At 39.7% G+C, this 17529-nt stretch overlaps 1 protein-coding gene across 1 annotated transcript in view; it reads left to right on the forward strand.

Moving 5' to 3' along the window:
* The window catches only part of PATJ (PATJ crumbs cell polarity complex component), a 204809-nt gene that overhangs the window by 170215 nt on the left and 17065 nt on the right, over positions 1-17529 (forward strand). The window contains exons 36-42 of the mRNA XM_067535623.1: positions 2147-2230; positions 6534-6727; positions 8563-8710; positions 9937-10023; positions 14518-14635; positions 15763-15800; positions 16281-16403. Of these exons, the coding sequence (XP_067391724.1) occupies positions 2147-2230; positions 6534-6727; positions 8563-8710; positions 9937-10023; positions 14518-14635; positions 15763-15800; positions 16281-16403 (792 nt within the window). The remainder of the gene's footprint in view (positions 1-2146; positions 2231-6533; positions 6728-8562; positions 8711-9936; positions 10024-14517; positions 14636-15762; positions 15801-16280; positions 16404-17529) is intronic.

Genomic DNA, 17529 nt, shown 5'->3' on the forward strand with positions numbered 1-17529 from the left:
GTATTCTTCCCTGTGTAGATAAAGCAAACTGCTCAGAGGTTGCATGGTCTGATAGATAAGGCACTGGGCTGAACCTCAGTAGGCCTGTGTTCTATTCCTGGCTCAGCCAGCTCCTGCTATGTGACTTGAGGCACGTATTTCACCAGTAAAGTTTCCATACTGATATTTACCTTCCTTTGCAAAGTACTCTGAAACCTATAGATGAGAAACTTTGGACCAGAGCTAATTCTTAAAGGGACAAGGGCCTTCACTAGACTTTTCTGAGACCCTACCCAGAACTCATTGCTGATACCCAGGACCAACTTCAGATTAGAATATGTTTGTCAGCATCATCCCACAAGCTTCAGCGAGATGAAGAGCCCCAACACCAGCTCTTTAGCATCACATTTGATATTGGGTTTTTTTTTTAAGAAGATGTAAAACCTGGAGAGAAAAGAGTGACATTGGTCTACCAAAGGGTTTTGAGGCATTGACTGCCGAAATGTAAATGAACTTGTTTCCACTTAGTTCCTTTGGTGATCGCTTGCTTAAATTATTTCTACAAAACCCTGCAGTTACCACTGGAATTGTTCCTTAAATTGATCTGTTTTTTTATTTCTTAATGATCTCTGTCACTTTGATTACATAGCTCATAATATTTTGCCTTCCTTTGTGCAGAATGAAATCTTTTTTTTTTTTTTTTTGCATCAGGAATACTTATATCAGCTATAATCCATTTGTGATAAAAACCCCTCCAGCTTTGCTGTGGATAAATGATGTATACTTTATCAGAGAACAGAGTCTGATAATGATGCTGTGCTTCAATAAGAGCAGAGTAGTTGTAAATACAAGTCTACATCATTAAAGCAAGCAGTAGTGGGACTAAAATGGAGGAAGCGTCTGAACATTTTCTTTATCACAGGATTAACTTTAGGGCATTTGATATTTTTTTCCATCTGTTCAGGTTACACCATGTGTGCCAATAAAGTACCATACAAAGTTACTTTCCTCTTGTCATGTAACCTTGTGAAGAGTGACATAGTTATGCAGCATCTAAAAATATTTTTAAAACATGAACACACTTTATATTTTACCAACAGCAGCTGTTTCCTGCTTATATACAGACAGGAAGGGATTATAAAGCAGAGCCTGCACTTTGCTACCCTAGAGCCTTTTGCTACAAAGCCTGGAGAAACACTGTTTGTTTATAAGATGTTGGACTGGTGAAGGGACTCTGAAACTATAACATTTTTGTAGGCATCATCTACTTGAGAGATGCTGCATATCTGATACCCATGTATCTGAGATCACTGCACATGATTATCAGCTGCATTGTTGCGGCTGATAATTCTTTCTGTTTCAGTATTTGGAGAGGACAAGGAAAGAAGCAAAGTTATATATATACTATACTTTGGCATATCTTTTTGATGATGTGGCTAGTTGTCAGAACTGCAGCTTAAGAAATATCGCAATGGGGTATTTGCCTGTGTATTGGTGGTAGGAGGAAACAATGCAGAAAGAAAGCAGTAGCAAATGAGAACATACTCTTTGTAATGCTTTTTCTTTGAGGACATCTACTGCTGGCAATAAGATTATATCAGTGGGACCTTCCCTGAACTACATCTCCCACAGTCACCAGTTTCCAACCTCAGTAATAAACTAATATTTACCATTGTTCATTTCTTCTGGATTTTATTTCTTGTGGATCTAACCAACTCATAACCACAAGGCATCCAATTCCGGCCTAATGCTGAGCATTTCTGCCAAACCCTTAAAAATACTCATAACTCTGAAGAGTCTGGTTTTAAATTATGTCATAAAAAGTAAATGATATTAATGCACCAGTTCATGTACAGTTCATATATTGCTGACGCCAATGAATAAAAATGATAGAAGCCTAGTAAGAAGTACTACTCTGAAGTGGTGAGCAAAATATTTTTAATCAAAATGTAGATGACAGCTGATGAATGGGTGTAATAATTTTCTTACCCCCACGTATTAAAACCCTGTAGCAAAGCCTTACTTATCTTCACATCAACATGGAATGCTGTGTCCTTTGAATTTAGCGGTATTCAATTATCTGCTGTGTGATACGGATCAGTAACTATCCATTTTAAGAAACTTTTGCAATGGATGAGAATTAATGCAGAGAATTTTGTTTATACAGGATGCTATCGTTATACATGAAGTTTATGAAGAAGGGGCAGCAGCTAGAGATGGCCGACTCTGGGCTGGCGATCAAATTCTTGAGGTAAATGAATTATGAAGCCTAGTTAAATAGCTTTATATTTAATTCAAAATGGGTTTCTTTGGAGCACTTCTCTAGCCATTTAGTAGATTCTGATACTTGTGGTGTAACGGGTGTCTTCATTATGTTCATGAAGCTTTTTTAACCAATAAGAAAATCCCAGGATATCATATTTCTATATGCTATATTCTATATGCTATATTCTGCTATAAACCACAGTTACAGATTGAGAATATATAAAATCAGGCAAGATAGTTTTTTAATTACATCATTCCAATGTCGTGTACAAATGTGCAATAGTTAAGACTCATCCATCCGTTTAATCTTTTATTTAGAAGCCTGTACTATTATAGTGTAACCTTTTAGTACCTTTGTTATGCTTTTATGTTCCTCAATATATGTGTAGTGCATGTCATTGAAATTCTGTCCAGCATTAGTATAACATCTTCAACAGATTATTTATCAGTGTATATGTTTAATCAATAATCAGCATAATTATAAAGGTGTACCATTTTATTACCCTTTTTTATCAGCTTGATGTTTATCTAGAACCCAGAAAGCCTTTTAAAGCATTATACTGAGAACAGTGGAGTGTTTTATGGTTGGTTTGTTTTTTAATGTATTATCTAACTGCTTGTCTGTAACTATACATGGGCATAAAAGCTGAGCATTGCAAAATACTGTGCAAATAAGTGGGTGACTGCAGAGTCATTCCAAACTATTCATGCAGACTGATCTATGGAGCTTAGTCTGTGATGTAAAACCTTTAGGCTTGTATTTTGTTCCTTTAATTAGAGCATTTTGATTGACTGCTTGTTTTAAATGCTCATGCTCACCATAACATTTTTATTTGTAACTTAATATAACAAAAAGACTGACACCATAATTCTCAGAGACAACTGGAAATTCAAATATATGGAAATCTAGAGAGAAGCAGGTCGAGAGGGATGTTGTTGACTGCAGATTAGACTTGAGTCAGGCTCTGGTGGTTCTAGTACAGCTGGTTTCAGTGTCAGATCAGGACACGTTCCCAGCACACCCATTTTGCTGTGGTGCAAGGGGTAGAAAAATAATGAGGGGCTCTTGAGGAGTTGTTTGTACAACTCTTGAACAGAAAATATTTTTTTTGAGTGTTAAGGCTATAATTTCTTTTCATTTTATAAACAACTTTTTGTTAACAACATGTGATTATTAACCATGTGATAAAAATGGAGGTGGTTAATGAATTCTTCAGTGACTATACAGGAAGGAGCAAATGTTTGTGTGTCATAATATTTGTATCAATTGTAATCTTTAAAGCTGCCCTAAAGAGGCCAAGCGTACAACAATGCTGAGTTCATTTAAGCCTAATTAAATGTGTTGGACACAGCCTAAAGAAAAATATAGTAATATATAACAAATACATAAATGTATGTAGAATTAATGTAATTTAGTATATTTTGTGATTAATATGTGGCTATGGCTTTATATGATTAGTAAAAATAAGATTATATCACAGAAGTCACTGATTCTGTGACTTCCAGATACCTCCATGACATTTTCCGCTTCAGCTCCAGGTAGCAGGGCTGGACCTGTCAGCTGGCGAGATCCCTGGAGCTCCAAGCTGCTGCAGGCGGGGTGCAGCCGGTAACAGGGGCCCTGCAGTTTTCAGCTGTCATGGGGGGCCCAGAGCTCCACGCTGCTGTGGGAGATGATGGAGACCCAGAGCTCCAAGCTCCACAGACAGTGAGGAGGCCCCCTGCAGCTCCAAGTGGCCCTTGGTGGCGGATACTGGATCCCATCTCATCCCTCCATTCCTCTCCCGCAGCAGAACTCGGGCTCTCATCCCCCCATCAGTCCCATTTTGTCAGTTATTTTTAGTAAAAGTTAGGGACAGATTTATTGCCTGTGACATGCCCCTGACTTTTACTAAAAAAACCATGACAGTATCTTAACCTTTATGATTAAGAGTACAAAGAACTGACTTTTTTCCCTACATAGTAACTTATACAATATACAGTACCATATTTGTGGGTTAGTATTACATTATGCAATTACTGTTTCATCTTCCCTATTAAACCTTTGAATTTTGGCACACTAGCATATTTTTAATACAGACAAGTAAATGAATATACAGAGCAGATATTCTGAAGATGGCTTTAAATGGGCTTGGAACAATTAGATTTTTCTCAGTAAATGTCGATTTCACCATACACACACAAACTGATGAAACATTATTTCCATAAATGGTAATCAATATTTACAGATAGGAAAGTAAGAAAATTGCTGCTTGAGAATTTATTGATTTAAGGATATTTACTGTGGTTTTTTGGACATGTGATGTTGACAATTCGTGTATTAACATGTATAAAGCTTTTATTCTTTGAATCTCGGTCTACTGTCATTAAATAATTATTCGCTCTCTTTCTGACACGCTCCATAGTTTTGTGCAACTGTGAAAATTTAAAAAAATGTTTACAAATAAACATTGATATCCATTGAAATTATAAAAAAAATAAAAATTGAATTCTGTCAAGCCTACTTAAAGGATATAGAAGAGATACAGATGCTAGGTTTGGCTAGATCTGGAATCAGAGTTTCAAATTACAGTACTTTTTGAAACTTCTGAATTTGCTCAGACCTATTGCACCATTCAAGCTCTATCTGAATTTATTAACCTAGAATGCTTTTGGATTAGGTCGAGAAGCTTAATGGAGAGCTTCTGTAGTGGTCTTGTGTGCCATCTATTGGAACAAAGCAAAATAATCATCTAACAGCAACCACTTAAGCGAAGATATTGTCACTTTCTAACTTTTCTGTAAGTTTAAGATAAATTTTAAAATAGTGACTCTACTAATGAGAATTAAGAAAATAATGCTTCTTATCACAGAGGAGAAGATCTGGTTTCCAGCCAGCACTTAATGTCTTCCTTATTTTTTCTGTTCTTCAGCATTGGGAAGTTGGGGAGGGGGAATCTAAGCATTCATACCAGAAAAACAAAAAACAACAACAATGTTTAAAGTGCAGAGGAGAAAGATAACACTTCACAGGTGCTGGAACTAGTGGTGCTCCTGGCTTGAAGTGGTTTCCATCATCTACAGGTTTTACAGTTTGGTTCAATGGCTCTCAGAACCCCCACTATACAGATTGTTCCTGTATCTTTGCTTTCACCTCTGATACTGGGAGTGGAAGTAGCTTTATGGGTGTAAGTGAATTGAGTTTGGTTGTCTCTCCCCATTGTTCATTAGACAAGAGTGAATGCTACAAAGCCACCAATTGACAGCTTTCTGATCAGGAGAGGCCAGGACAGAGTTATAAAGAGTACATCTCACTTCAAGTTGAGGTGACCAGTACAAGGCATTATAGAAAAGCTCACAGTGGGGTGTATGAAGCTTGGCACTGTATTTGGTAGCTTAATATTTTTTAAAAGTGTTGGTCATCAGAAAATGTTGGGTGCTCAGCACTTCAGAAGATCAGGCCACTAAGTTGGAATGTCTAGGCAACCACGCTTGAAAATTTAGACCTGAAGTTTGTGGTAGTGGTGGTTTTTTTTGGGGGGTGTCTATGAAGATTTGCAAGTGAGAGTTTTCCCACAGTGGCCTGTACCAGTCACCTCCACTCAACGCAAGAGGTGATAAACTAAAACGTCTATTAGATTTTTCCCTTGCTTTTCACTAGCTGGCTTCTCTATTCATCTCCATTTGTCTCTGCAATGGAGAGAGATCTGCAAATACTAAATACCACATATCTTGCTCTCAATTTTAGTCAATAGGAATTTTGCCTGCGTAAGGACTGAGGAATCAAACCCCAAGTTAGAACCTACTGAAAAGGTTTTAGATGACATTGGGAATGATTCTGCATTAATTCTGCCAGTTTACTCTTTACAATGTTATTGCATCCATATTTTCAAAGAAAGGAATACCTTGGCTTGCTGTACACTACTTTAAAAACAGCATTGTCATAACTGAAATATACCAGGTTAATAATCAACCATATCAAACTGGTAAACCATAGGGTAATGTAAGAATGGCTAATATACAGTAGATAGATGGATTGTGTTGTGGTTAAGGCACTGGATTGGGACCCAGGCAATCTGGGTCCAGTTCCTGTCTCTGCCACAGACTTCCTGCATGACTTTGGGCAAGTCACTCAGTTGCTCTGTGCCTCACTTTCCCTCTCTGTAAAATGGGGTAAGAATACTTCCCTGCCATACAGTGGTGTTAAACAGGGATAAATCCAGTAATGATTGTGAGGGGCTCAGATACTGTAGGGGATGAAAATAACATAACTGTAATCAGGAAAAATAACTGTTTGATGATTATTCCAGGTTAATGGCCTTGATTTGAGAAATGCTAGTCACGAAGAAGCTATCACAGCCTTGAGACAGACACCTCAGAAGGTGCAACTGGTTGTTTATAGAGATGAAGCTCATTATAAAGATGAAGAGAATCTGGAGATTTTCTATGTAGATCTACAAAAGAAAACAGGCCGAGGACTAGGCCTAAGCATTGTTGGAAAACGGTAAGAGTGTCTGTTTTGTTTTTTGTTTTGTTTTGTTTTATCACAACTGCATTCCAAGTGAGAATTTATTTTGCCATACGAACAAGTGTGGCCATTATATAGAAAGTGAAATATAAACAGAACGGCTCAAGCCATAGAAGTCGGGATCTGAACTTCTCCAATGGAGTTTTCGGATTTGGATGTTTGATTTAGACGCCTCTAGAAATAACAGTTGCATGTGTGTAATGTAAAAATACTATTCCCAAGGCTATTTGTTGTTTCCCTTAGCGTTTGGCCATTTGTAGCATAGCATGATAATAAGAATATCAATTTGGGAAGGGTATGATCTACCCAGCACAGGACTGGGAGTTAATCGCTCTTGTGTTTTATTCCCAGCTCTGACTGTGCCTGTGACTGCTGGCAAGTCCTAGCCTGCCTGGCTTAGCTTTCCTATCTTAAAAATATGGATAGTACTGCTGCTTACTGCCTGGAAGTGTTTTGAGAATTAATCAGTTAATGATTGTAGTAAGAATACAAAGTGGAGTCAGAAAGAGCAGTTGATAACAGCTGCTTAAGTAAAACGTGGCTTTTTACTAATCTCTTCGTAAAACATTTCTGTTAAAGTTGTTTGTACTAAAGCTGTGGTATATTAAATGTATATTTGATTGCTAGAGAAAACTTACAGGGCGGCACAAGCAAAGTCATTGATTAGTTTTGGTGTATAAAATCACACAACTGCTGTTTCTTATTGCCCCCCTCTCCCCCCCTCCCCCCCCAAAAAAAATCATCATGTAATTATCCCAACTGCTTACGGTCAGTAAAGATTCTATGGCAGCTTTCACAAGAGTGGAGATGTTTAACTGTGGTGTTGTGAGCAGATTCAGATATGGGTAATTTAATTCTGCTTATATAAATTACCCTACCGTTAGATATGGTGTTCTCCAGCCCTCCCCACAACTGCCTCCATGTTAGACTATTACTACGTGCTCCTGTGGTGATTGTGTTCCCCACCCAGAGCTAGCTGAATTTCTTTGATAGATTAAATTATCCCTGTGTATGGTTAGTATTGTTATATATCATTTTGTTTGTGAGGCACTTAGGATCCTTCAGGATAAAAGGTACTATAAACTTTAAGTGGAGGTTAGTATTCTCCTCTCTTTGGCTCTTTGCTTCCCACACTTCCTCCCTGCACCAAGCTGAAGCAGCTGGACTAAGTACTGGGCGGTTCTTCAGGGATTGAAGAATGAATTCTCCCTTGTTCTGTGGCTGGTGGATCCACTGGTCCTGTCCTCTTCATGCTTTAACCCACCTCTACCCTACTCTTGCAAGCCTCACTGTCCAGGTATATGAGAAGTCTCACAGAGCTGGGATCTGTGCTGCCCACTCTGCACAAATTCACGTGCAAGCTACAAAAATCTCCATGCAGTGCTCTTCTCTGGCGCCCTCCAGGACTGCAGAGACGAGACGATTTGGCCCTGTGTGAGGAAAAAGATAATCTATAGTGAAGCCACTTCTTACCGGGCATACCAAGAGAAAGTCCAACTCTAGCCTTAGCAGATTGTTCCTTAGTTTCTGGGCAGTATTTTTATAGTACAGTAGCATATGCTTTTCTTATCTGAACAGATTGTACGCACCAGAACTAATAGCACAAGGGGAAAGGGAAATAGTGTACGGTTTGCTATTTTAATGAGTTTTAAATCTGTATCTTACAATCGCCTCAGAAGGTCAGATGTAGTTTAAAATTAGTTTCTCAGCTACCAAGTTTCTTTTAATGTCTCTTAAATGCACGGAATCTGAATTGCACTCACAGAGACTATTGGATTGTGTAATTAGCCATATGCTTCTTGTATTGTTAGAAATGGAAGTGGCGTGTTTGTCTCTGACATAGTTAAAGGAGGAGCTGCAGACCTGGATGGGAGATTAATACAAGGAGATCAGATCTTGTCTGTTAATGGAGAGGATATGAGAAATGCCTCACAAGAGATGGTTGCCACTATCCTCAAGGTGAGTACATAATACATTCTTAGATTTGAAACTGCAGTTACTGACAGTGCGCAAGGTAGTTATAATGGAGTGCTATTTATACATAGCCAGGACAACTTGAAACTGATTATCGAGACAGATAGGGAATTTGATGGGGAAATTACATTGGGAGATTCATTTAGTTTTAGCTCTACATATATATTTATGTAGTACATAGTGGCAAAATGAAGATACAGATATTACCTTAGGCATTTATTTGAGAATGTAACCATTTATTTCAAAGCAATGGAAAAATGTTAGGAAAGATGAGAGGCATATAATATTGTGGAACTGAACTGAAATGAGATGCTTTTGGTTTTGCTTGCACAGACCTAGCAGCCATAGAATTGCAATGTAAATTTGTTCTAGCCCTGGCTTTTCCTCACATGTTGGTGCTGTTGCCCTGAAGTACTTGGGTCAAATCCTGGCCAGAAATACATTCAGGTCATGGACAAGCCTGCTCAAGGAGACTCTGCCCCCTCCTGTGCTACACATGCAGCAACTCTCTCCATGGGACTGTGGAAAAGGGCATTGTGGATGGGCCAAGGAGAAAATGCCCCTGTTGGAGTTGGAGGGAACAGAAGCCTGTGGATGCTATTTTTGGCCATAGGGAATATTATTGCCTGCTACCTCTGTCGTCTGCTGAAATTGTATTGAAGGGAGAGGACTCTGTCCTCTAGATCCCATGAAGGTTCCCTGTGCAAAGCTCTCTTATTCAGGCCTTGCATGAGGGTGAGGATTTGGCCCATCTAGGAATCAGCAGGCAAGAATACGAGGACATATTATTAAACGGAATCCATTTATCTTAAATTCAGATTCATTCTGTTTTACAATATTTTTCCTGCTGATGTGGTGGTTTCCGTTAGGTAGGTGGTAGTGGTGGGGAGGGGGTTGCTGCTCATTTCTTATGGACTGTGTTTGTAGTTGGTGATTGGCCATCTAGGGCCTGACCCAATGGTCATTTAAGTCAATGCAAAGACTCTTATTGATTTCCATAGATTTTGTATCAAGCCCCTAGAATCTGGGCTGGCTGCCTTTTATGTTGTTCAAATAAAACAAATGAAATAAAAAGTTAGGTATTAGGTTTCAAGTCCTTACGGTTTCTTCAACATTATGGTCCTTAACAAATATATGTGAATGTGTCTAGCAAAGCAGAAATATTGTAATCCTGCTTAAATACCGCATATTATATTTTGTTATATTCCAAGTGTGCTCAAGGGCTTGTGCACCTAGAGATCGGAAGACTGAGAGCTGGTTCTTGGTTATCATCACGGAAAACATCCCAAAGCAGTCAGGTTAGTGACAATGTATAAACACACAATGAACTTGCTGCGGTCCCCATGGAATGTAGATGAGGGTCTGTGTGTCTCGAGCAGCTGACAGAATCTGGGATGTAGATTATAGTTTTAAAATTATCCTTATACAATATTGTTCTTTTTTCAGTAATTTTAAGTAAAATTGATCTACAGGAAGTTTAAATCAGGTGTCTTACACTTAAATATTGGGAAAGTAAAGAGAAATGGGTCAGTGCTTTCATTTTCAGCATGTGTCTGGTTTGAACTACAAACCTTTAATCGCTTTTCCATCCAATAAGCCTGCCTTCCTACCCCCCCCTAAATGTTCCTGTAGCTATTTTTGTAAACCCAAAATGACTTAATGATACTAAAGTGTATCTTTGCCTCGTTCATAATAGCAGACCTGTGTACAAAATATTGCATTCAAAGAACACGCAGAACTATTTTGTGCTTTACTTCTTTTTTCCAAAATAAAGGAAAATGCCTCATTTTTCAACCAGTGCAAATTTTTATCACGTGCAGTGTGAGTAGTGTTGCCATCCAAGTGAAATCTGTGTACAATAATGGAGAATGGCATTATGGGATGCTGTCTCACATGAATCATACTGTTTTGACCAAGAAAACTTGAGGTCATAATAGAGATTCTTCCTGGAGTCTCTGGCTCACTCACCAATGTATTTAGATTGTGCAAATCAGATTCCTCCCTAGAGGCACCAGGCAGTGCTTTGTGTCCACATTATCGCTATTGAAGATGCAGCATACTATCTCCTACTCTGTACGCAGCCAGGTGAATGGGCAAGTACACAGGGATATGAACCCTACCCTCACCCCACTCTTTCTCAGGCAACTAGCATCCACGCATGTGCTGGGAGAGAGGAAAGACTTTGCTTCCTAGCTGGGTCTTGATCATCTCCTGAAAAGGGAGAGAGCTCTTTGCAGCCGTCTCCCCTTTTTGTGCAGCCCCACAGGAGTTGGCTAAAATCTGGTCCATGGAAAATAAGCCTGTACTGCCTGTCTGTGCTTCATAATTGTTAAAAAATGTACCTGAAAAAGAGGGAAAAATACTGAGACTGAGAATGGATGAGGGTCAGTCAGCGTTAGTTGTGGGACGTGTTAGAGTGGATGTGAAAGGGCACAAAACACAAAAGGCAGTGGAATAGGTGCAGATTCAGAAAGAAACTTGGAACGCCTAAGATGCAAGATTTCACCTGTAAAAGTTAAAGTTTCAGACTCTACTTCAGGTAGCACTGACAATGGTATAACAATAGCTTCTGCTGTTCCTCCTGGTGGAATGAGAAATCTGGATGGCGGCATTTCCAAAGTCAGTAAAAGAAAAGACGATTTGAAGATTGTACTTAGGCTCTTAAGTGGTTATTGAATATGTTCCATTTTCAAAAGTGATATTTAGGAGCTTGAGTCTTACCAAAAGTTAATGGCACTTAAGCTCCTAAGTGCTAAGCCACCTTAAAAATGAGACGAGCTCTTTTGAAAAATGTTACCCTGAGTTCCTGAAAACCTCTGTTCCCTACAAAGAAAGGAGGATTGAAGTTCTCTGCCAGGCTCTGAGCCAATTTAATAAGTGGAATTATGATGGTGGCAAAGCATAGCAGGAGCTCTTTCCAGAATAGAATCCAGCATACCCAATACCCTGTTCTAAGCACTACACAACACCCCCTCTGCCTGCCACTAACATGCTGCCGGTACTCGGCACTTTTGAAAATCTCGTCCTTTTATCTGAGTGCCTAAATATGGATTTAGGAGCTTTTGACGCCCAAGTTTTGATCAGTATTACTACTATTGACACTGAAAGCGTCTGTCCTATAGCGTATGCATTAGCTGGGGGAAGGAGGGTGAAAACTGATTGAGTTCTGATAGTTGCACTCTTGAAATCCAGGGCTAAATTTTCAAAGTGGCCTTAACATTTGTACTTTTTTGCATGTACAATTCTAAGTGCCTCAAAACTTGGATTTTGCAACCAGTCAATTGCAAATACTGAGATATGTGAACTTAGAAACCACTTTTGAAAACATGGCTCCCAGTCATTTTTCCACATAGATCTACCAAAGTTAAAGTATTCTGTGTCAATTTATATCCGTTGAAGCTCTAACTTTGTAAGTACTATATGGGTCAACTTTCTTAAAATGTTCTCTGTTAGCCCAATAGTCCAAACATTTAGATTTGGTGATTGGGCAAACAGTTAAGTTACTGTAAATTGTGGTACTATAAGGAAAAGAATTTCAGATGTTATTGTAGCCTTATAAAAACTGCACAGCAGTGAATGTAATTCCATAGGTAAATACGGATTTTGAGACAATCCATTTATCACTCTTTTTTGTTACCAATTAATGATACTATGATGTACATATGCCCATCTCACTGCGTAAGCACATGTGCCTTGCTTGTACTGCATATCTCAGATTTGCCTCACTCAGAGCAATTCAACAGAAACTTGTCTGGCCTACATGTATTTACTTCTGAGCTTTATTCCTGACTAGTCCCTGGAGTTCTCCAGAGAGCAGAGAGCTTGTACTAATGAGTTCTCCATGCACTCTAAGGAACACTAATCCTGATTCCCCAGAAATGTTATTAGCACTTTGTGGCTTGAAAATCTATTTGACTAGAAAAGTTTCTGCAGTGCAAAGCTACAAAGCATGCGTGGCTGCAGTTTGGCAGCTGGGATTCAGGTATGGATGGATGAAAAGTTGTGGAAAATATCCAGACTGGCTGTAACTCCTCTGCTCCTAGATTTGGATAGAAATCAATTGTATGTTAAACGACTTGTCACTCACCTAGTTCCAGTTACCCAAATAACAAGGGTGCCCTTTGTCCCACTTGCTTTTCTGTCCCATCCTGTCTTTCTGTACCCAGGGATTGGACCTGTACTCAAAATAAGAAGTACCCCCTTATGATCTCTGCATCTCTCTCCCATCACCAAATTCAACTTCCCAGAGTCATATGGATCATGCCCTGATGCCTCATTTTTAATCCCATTGGCCCATCCCACTTGCTGCTCCTTTCTGCTTTCACTGTCTGATTCTTTAATATAAAACATACATACACTGGAGAAGGGCTCTCAGGTAGTCGGGCTGTCCCATGGATCAGAGAGCTACTCATTACAGTCAGTGGCAGTAGCAGGAAAGATATGAGGCCTGAAGAAGCATAGAAAATACGGTCTCCCCCACTGGATATAAATCTAGGCTTTGGTGTAGATTTATCCTGGCCTTAGCTAACAAATCCCTCACCGGGCTGTCCCAAGGAAGGGAAGCTATGATTGATGAGGTTCAAGAGTTTGGGTGGGAACATAAAATAACTCCTCACCCATCCAAAAGCATGGACAATTCCTGTCCCAAACCACTTATGTACAGGGCCAGGCAGATAATTTTTGGGAAGTTCAGCAAGATGATTTGTGGGATACAGCCAGACATCACTGACTCGTATCATGAAAAAGGTGTCTGTGGGGAGAGAGGATGTTTAGGGGCCCACCGCCCCCCAGAAGTTAGAGGTTAGAGGCTAGAAGTTAGAAGATGTTCCTTACATCCCTAATTCAGACGATCTATATTTGCATTTTCAAGGCTACCTTTGCAAGGCAGAGGGCTAGAAACTTTTTGTTTGTCATGGAAGCTGAGCACTTTCTGTGTGGTCCCCAAACATGAACCCCAATTGCATCTCTTCCCTCAGAAAATCATCTGACAGAGTCCCAAGGCAGGGAAATTCCACAAAAATCCACTGACTTTTTTCCAAATTCCTTCAGCGGAGCAACATGTAACCAGCTCCACTGCAGGGGTAGTCGTATCTGGCCACCAAAACCACTGGATCTTCTGAGATCTCTGTGAATCTTGAGGATCTGCGGAAGAGCACAAGGTCGTACATCCAGAAGTCCTCTGCCTCTTCAGTGGCTGTAGCCTTCTTCAGCTCCCTGACGGCATGACTGTGTTGCTTCTCCGACCTGCAGCAGCCATTGGAACATGCTATTAAGGGGGATTCACAGCACAAAAGGGGCTTGATATCATAGCTGATGTCCCCTCTGACTGTACTAACTCACCTGTAGAGTCCCCACAGGCTACCAGTGGAAAATGCACCATCCCTCTCATCCCTCCTCACATACAGGTCCAGAGACAAATGGAACCACACCATGGTGGTGTCTGTTCCCCAGTTCCATGTGGCCGGGAGAAGACCTGTGCCTGGATGGTCCCCACTGTAGGTGTATCTAAGAAGTGTAATCTGACCATTTATGATTAAGAGCAGCATTGTGTGTATGGCCAGGGATGATAAACGGCTTTGGAGGGGAATGTAGAGTGGATGCCTGAGGTTCCAGTGAAGAGGCCCTGTCATTCTGGTGCAGCTGTGGATGCAGGGATTCTCCCATCTGAAAGCATTGAACCTATCTTTAATTTCACCTTTTTGACACAATGGGGCCCTTACTTCTAGAAGAAAAAGCCTGGGGATACAGTATTTGGTTTGCCCCACAGTTACTGATTTTATCTTTCATTTCAGGTGAACCAGCACAGCATGCATAGTCACTTTCATCCTGCACTGGCTCCCGTCATCACTACCTTACAGAACTTTGTCAGCACCAAGAGGTTGTCAGCAGATGCATCTCAGAGAAATTCAGGTACAAACTAGAGAGGTGCCAAAATAAGGGTGTATTAATCTGCAGAGTTACTAACCTCTGCTATGCTGATTTAAAAATAAAGTCCTATACTAGCTGAATCTGGTTTCCTAATCCATCTCCCACAAGATTTATTCCGACATTCTAAACCCCCTGAATAGCTTCCAGCAGATGCCATTATTTTTAAGTAAATTCCCAGAGAAATGTTTCTTCCTTCTCAAAATATAGATTTCCAACTCCCTTCCCCAGTTTCCCTTACCTGAGGCCCAGAATAGGCAAGATTCATTCCTGTTATTTCTGGTTTTGCAACTCATTAGCAGCGTGCTCATCCCAAACTCAGGCTGATAGAACCATAGTACCATCCTGTATTGTATTTGTGTGCAATATAATATACAAATATTACATATAATCTATAGTGAAAAGTACTTCTATGTATTAATCAAAACCATTAACTCTTGAAAGAGACTGATACCATTGATCTTCAGAAACATACCTGAAATATTTTAATTAAAACCAACACAATTCCTGAGAGATTCTTTCTAGAGACTTACTCATTCCAAAACCTTGGATCTGAATACTCAAACTTTTGGGCCATTTAGTTCCAATTTTTTCATATAATTTTAGTGCTTTTTTGATTGCACTGTAGCCAGTTGTGAGCTACAAGGAATCTGTGCCAGCCAACCTGATTAACTGGATGTCTATTATTTACTAATACAGCACAAATTAGAAAATGAAATCAGTAGAACTTTAGCAGGCATGAACCAGACATATACAGTACCTTTTGTGGTGGGGACACTGATTTAAGAATAATAAGCTGATCTTCAATTGAGTGAAACACACAATAGGTCTATTCCCTATTCACTGCTATTCAATAGATTACAGTCTACAGTGGATGTCATAATGGCATCCATCAAACAGAGTGAATGCATCCATGTTTATCACTTGGTAAAACAGAAATCCTATCCTCGTCATAATGATCAGCATTTCCTGATTTGGCCTGAGAAGACTCTGCTTCTGCTCAATGACTATCTTTAGATAGTCAGCCAGAGACCATTGTCACCTGACAATGCTATCTTTTAATTATATTATCTCTTATTACAGAAGCTAATTGTTTCTTTCTTTATTATTAGGAGCTGATATGGATCTGAGGACTGTGGAGATAATGAGGGTCAGTGAGTTATTTTCTGAAAGGTGTTGTCTCCAACAAAAACTGATCATTTTTCAGTACTTTTTGGCATACAAAACTGCATTATTATTTAATTGGTGTTGGCACTTTATGGTTTTATTTATAGCTATATATGTGATATGTCGTTACCAGATTAAACATGTCAAGCATGCCTGTGTATCTGTTTCTTTTACAGATGTGGGGCCTAATCCTGTAAACACTTGCTACCGGGCATAGTTCTCTGTACGATTAGTACAGTGTGACTGCTCATAGTAAGTTTATGCCTCATAGCAATGTTTAAAGGATGAGCCTGTCAGCAAGCAGAACTTTGTCATGAATCACTGAGTAGATATGTGGAATTTTGGAGCATAGGTCATATGGACTACTTAGTGATTATTGTAAATTGTGCACATCTATATACACACATATCCACAGCTATGGATGGTTACACTGTGAATGGTTAGATATGTTTCTTCCTTTTAGGGACCAAATGATGCCCTCGGTATCAGTATAGCAGGAGGGAAGGGAAGCCCATTAGGAGATATTCCAATCTTTATCGCCATGATTCAAGCCAGTGGAGTAGCAGCACGTACCCAAAGACTCAAAGTAAGTGGAAGTGGAAATATGTATGACCTCCTCTATTATTCACTGTTTTATCTTGCTCTCATTTAGAAAAGGAGCTCTCAAACCTTTGTAAGTGTGGACCACTCCTGGATAGGCACATTGTCGCCTAGATCCCATCCCCTCCCATTGGTGATCAGGTGTCCCTGCTGCTTCCAATTGCAGTCCATCCCTGTGCCAATTTACAGCGATTGCCTACGTGAACATTAATGTAACATTAAATGTTGTTTCATTTGCAACAATCTCTTAATGCAGTTCAGTAGCTGGAAGCAGAGAGGACCAGCCAGCTCTGCAAGGGTCAGAGGCAATTGGTCTGCATAGACCATTATTGGGGCACCACTTAGTTCTTATGCAAACAAAAACTCAGGCAACACATGACTGATTTTAAATTGAAACTGACTTTTTCAGGTGCCAAAACAAAATATAATTACACTTTTCCTATTGCCTTTTATATACCATTAATGAAGGTAAATTCCAAAGATTGTTGCTATTATGCTTCCCACAGTTAATGGGTAGACATTGAGGATAATTATCATTATTAAAATGATCACAGCCTAGAAGTACCTACATGAGGAACAAAAATTAGATAATGGGCTCTTCAGTCTAGCAAACAAAAAGGTAACACGATCCAAGGGTTGGAAGTTGAACCTAGACCAATTCAGACTGGAAATAAGATGGAAATTTGTAATAGTAAGTGTAATTAACAATTGGAAAAACTTTATCAACAGTTCTTAAATGAAGATTGAATGTTTTTCTAAAAGATGTACTCTAGCTGAAATAATTATTTCAGAGAAGTCCTACATTATAGTTATATAGAAGGTCAGACTAGATGATCACCGTGGGTATGTCTACACTGCAGTTAAATACCTATGGCTGGCCTGTGTCAGCTGACTCAGGCTCGCAGGCCTCAGGCTAAGAGGCTGTTTTACTGCGGGGTAGACTTTTGGGCTCAGGCTGGAGCCCGGGCTCCAGGACCCTCCCCACATTCTTCTAATGTAGATATACCCAGTGACCCCTTTTGGCCTTAGACACTATGAGTCATAATCTATGAAAATGACTTATGTGACATTCCCCATCATACAATCTGGACTGCTGGACAGCTGTGTCCCCT

This window comes from Emydura macquarii, unplaced genomic scaffold, assembly GCF_026122565.2.
Source record: "Emydura macquarii macquarii isolate MOO-44397 ecotype Brisbane River unplaced genomic scaffold, CSIRO-AGI_Emac_v2 contig_3506, whole genome shotgun sequence".
In the NCBI taxonomy this organism is placed as follows: Eukaryota; Metazoa; Chordata; order Testudines; family Chelidae; genus Emydura; species Emydura macquarii.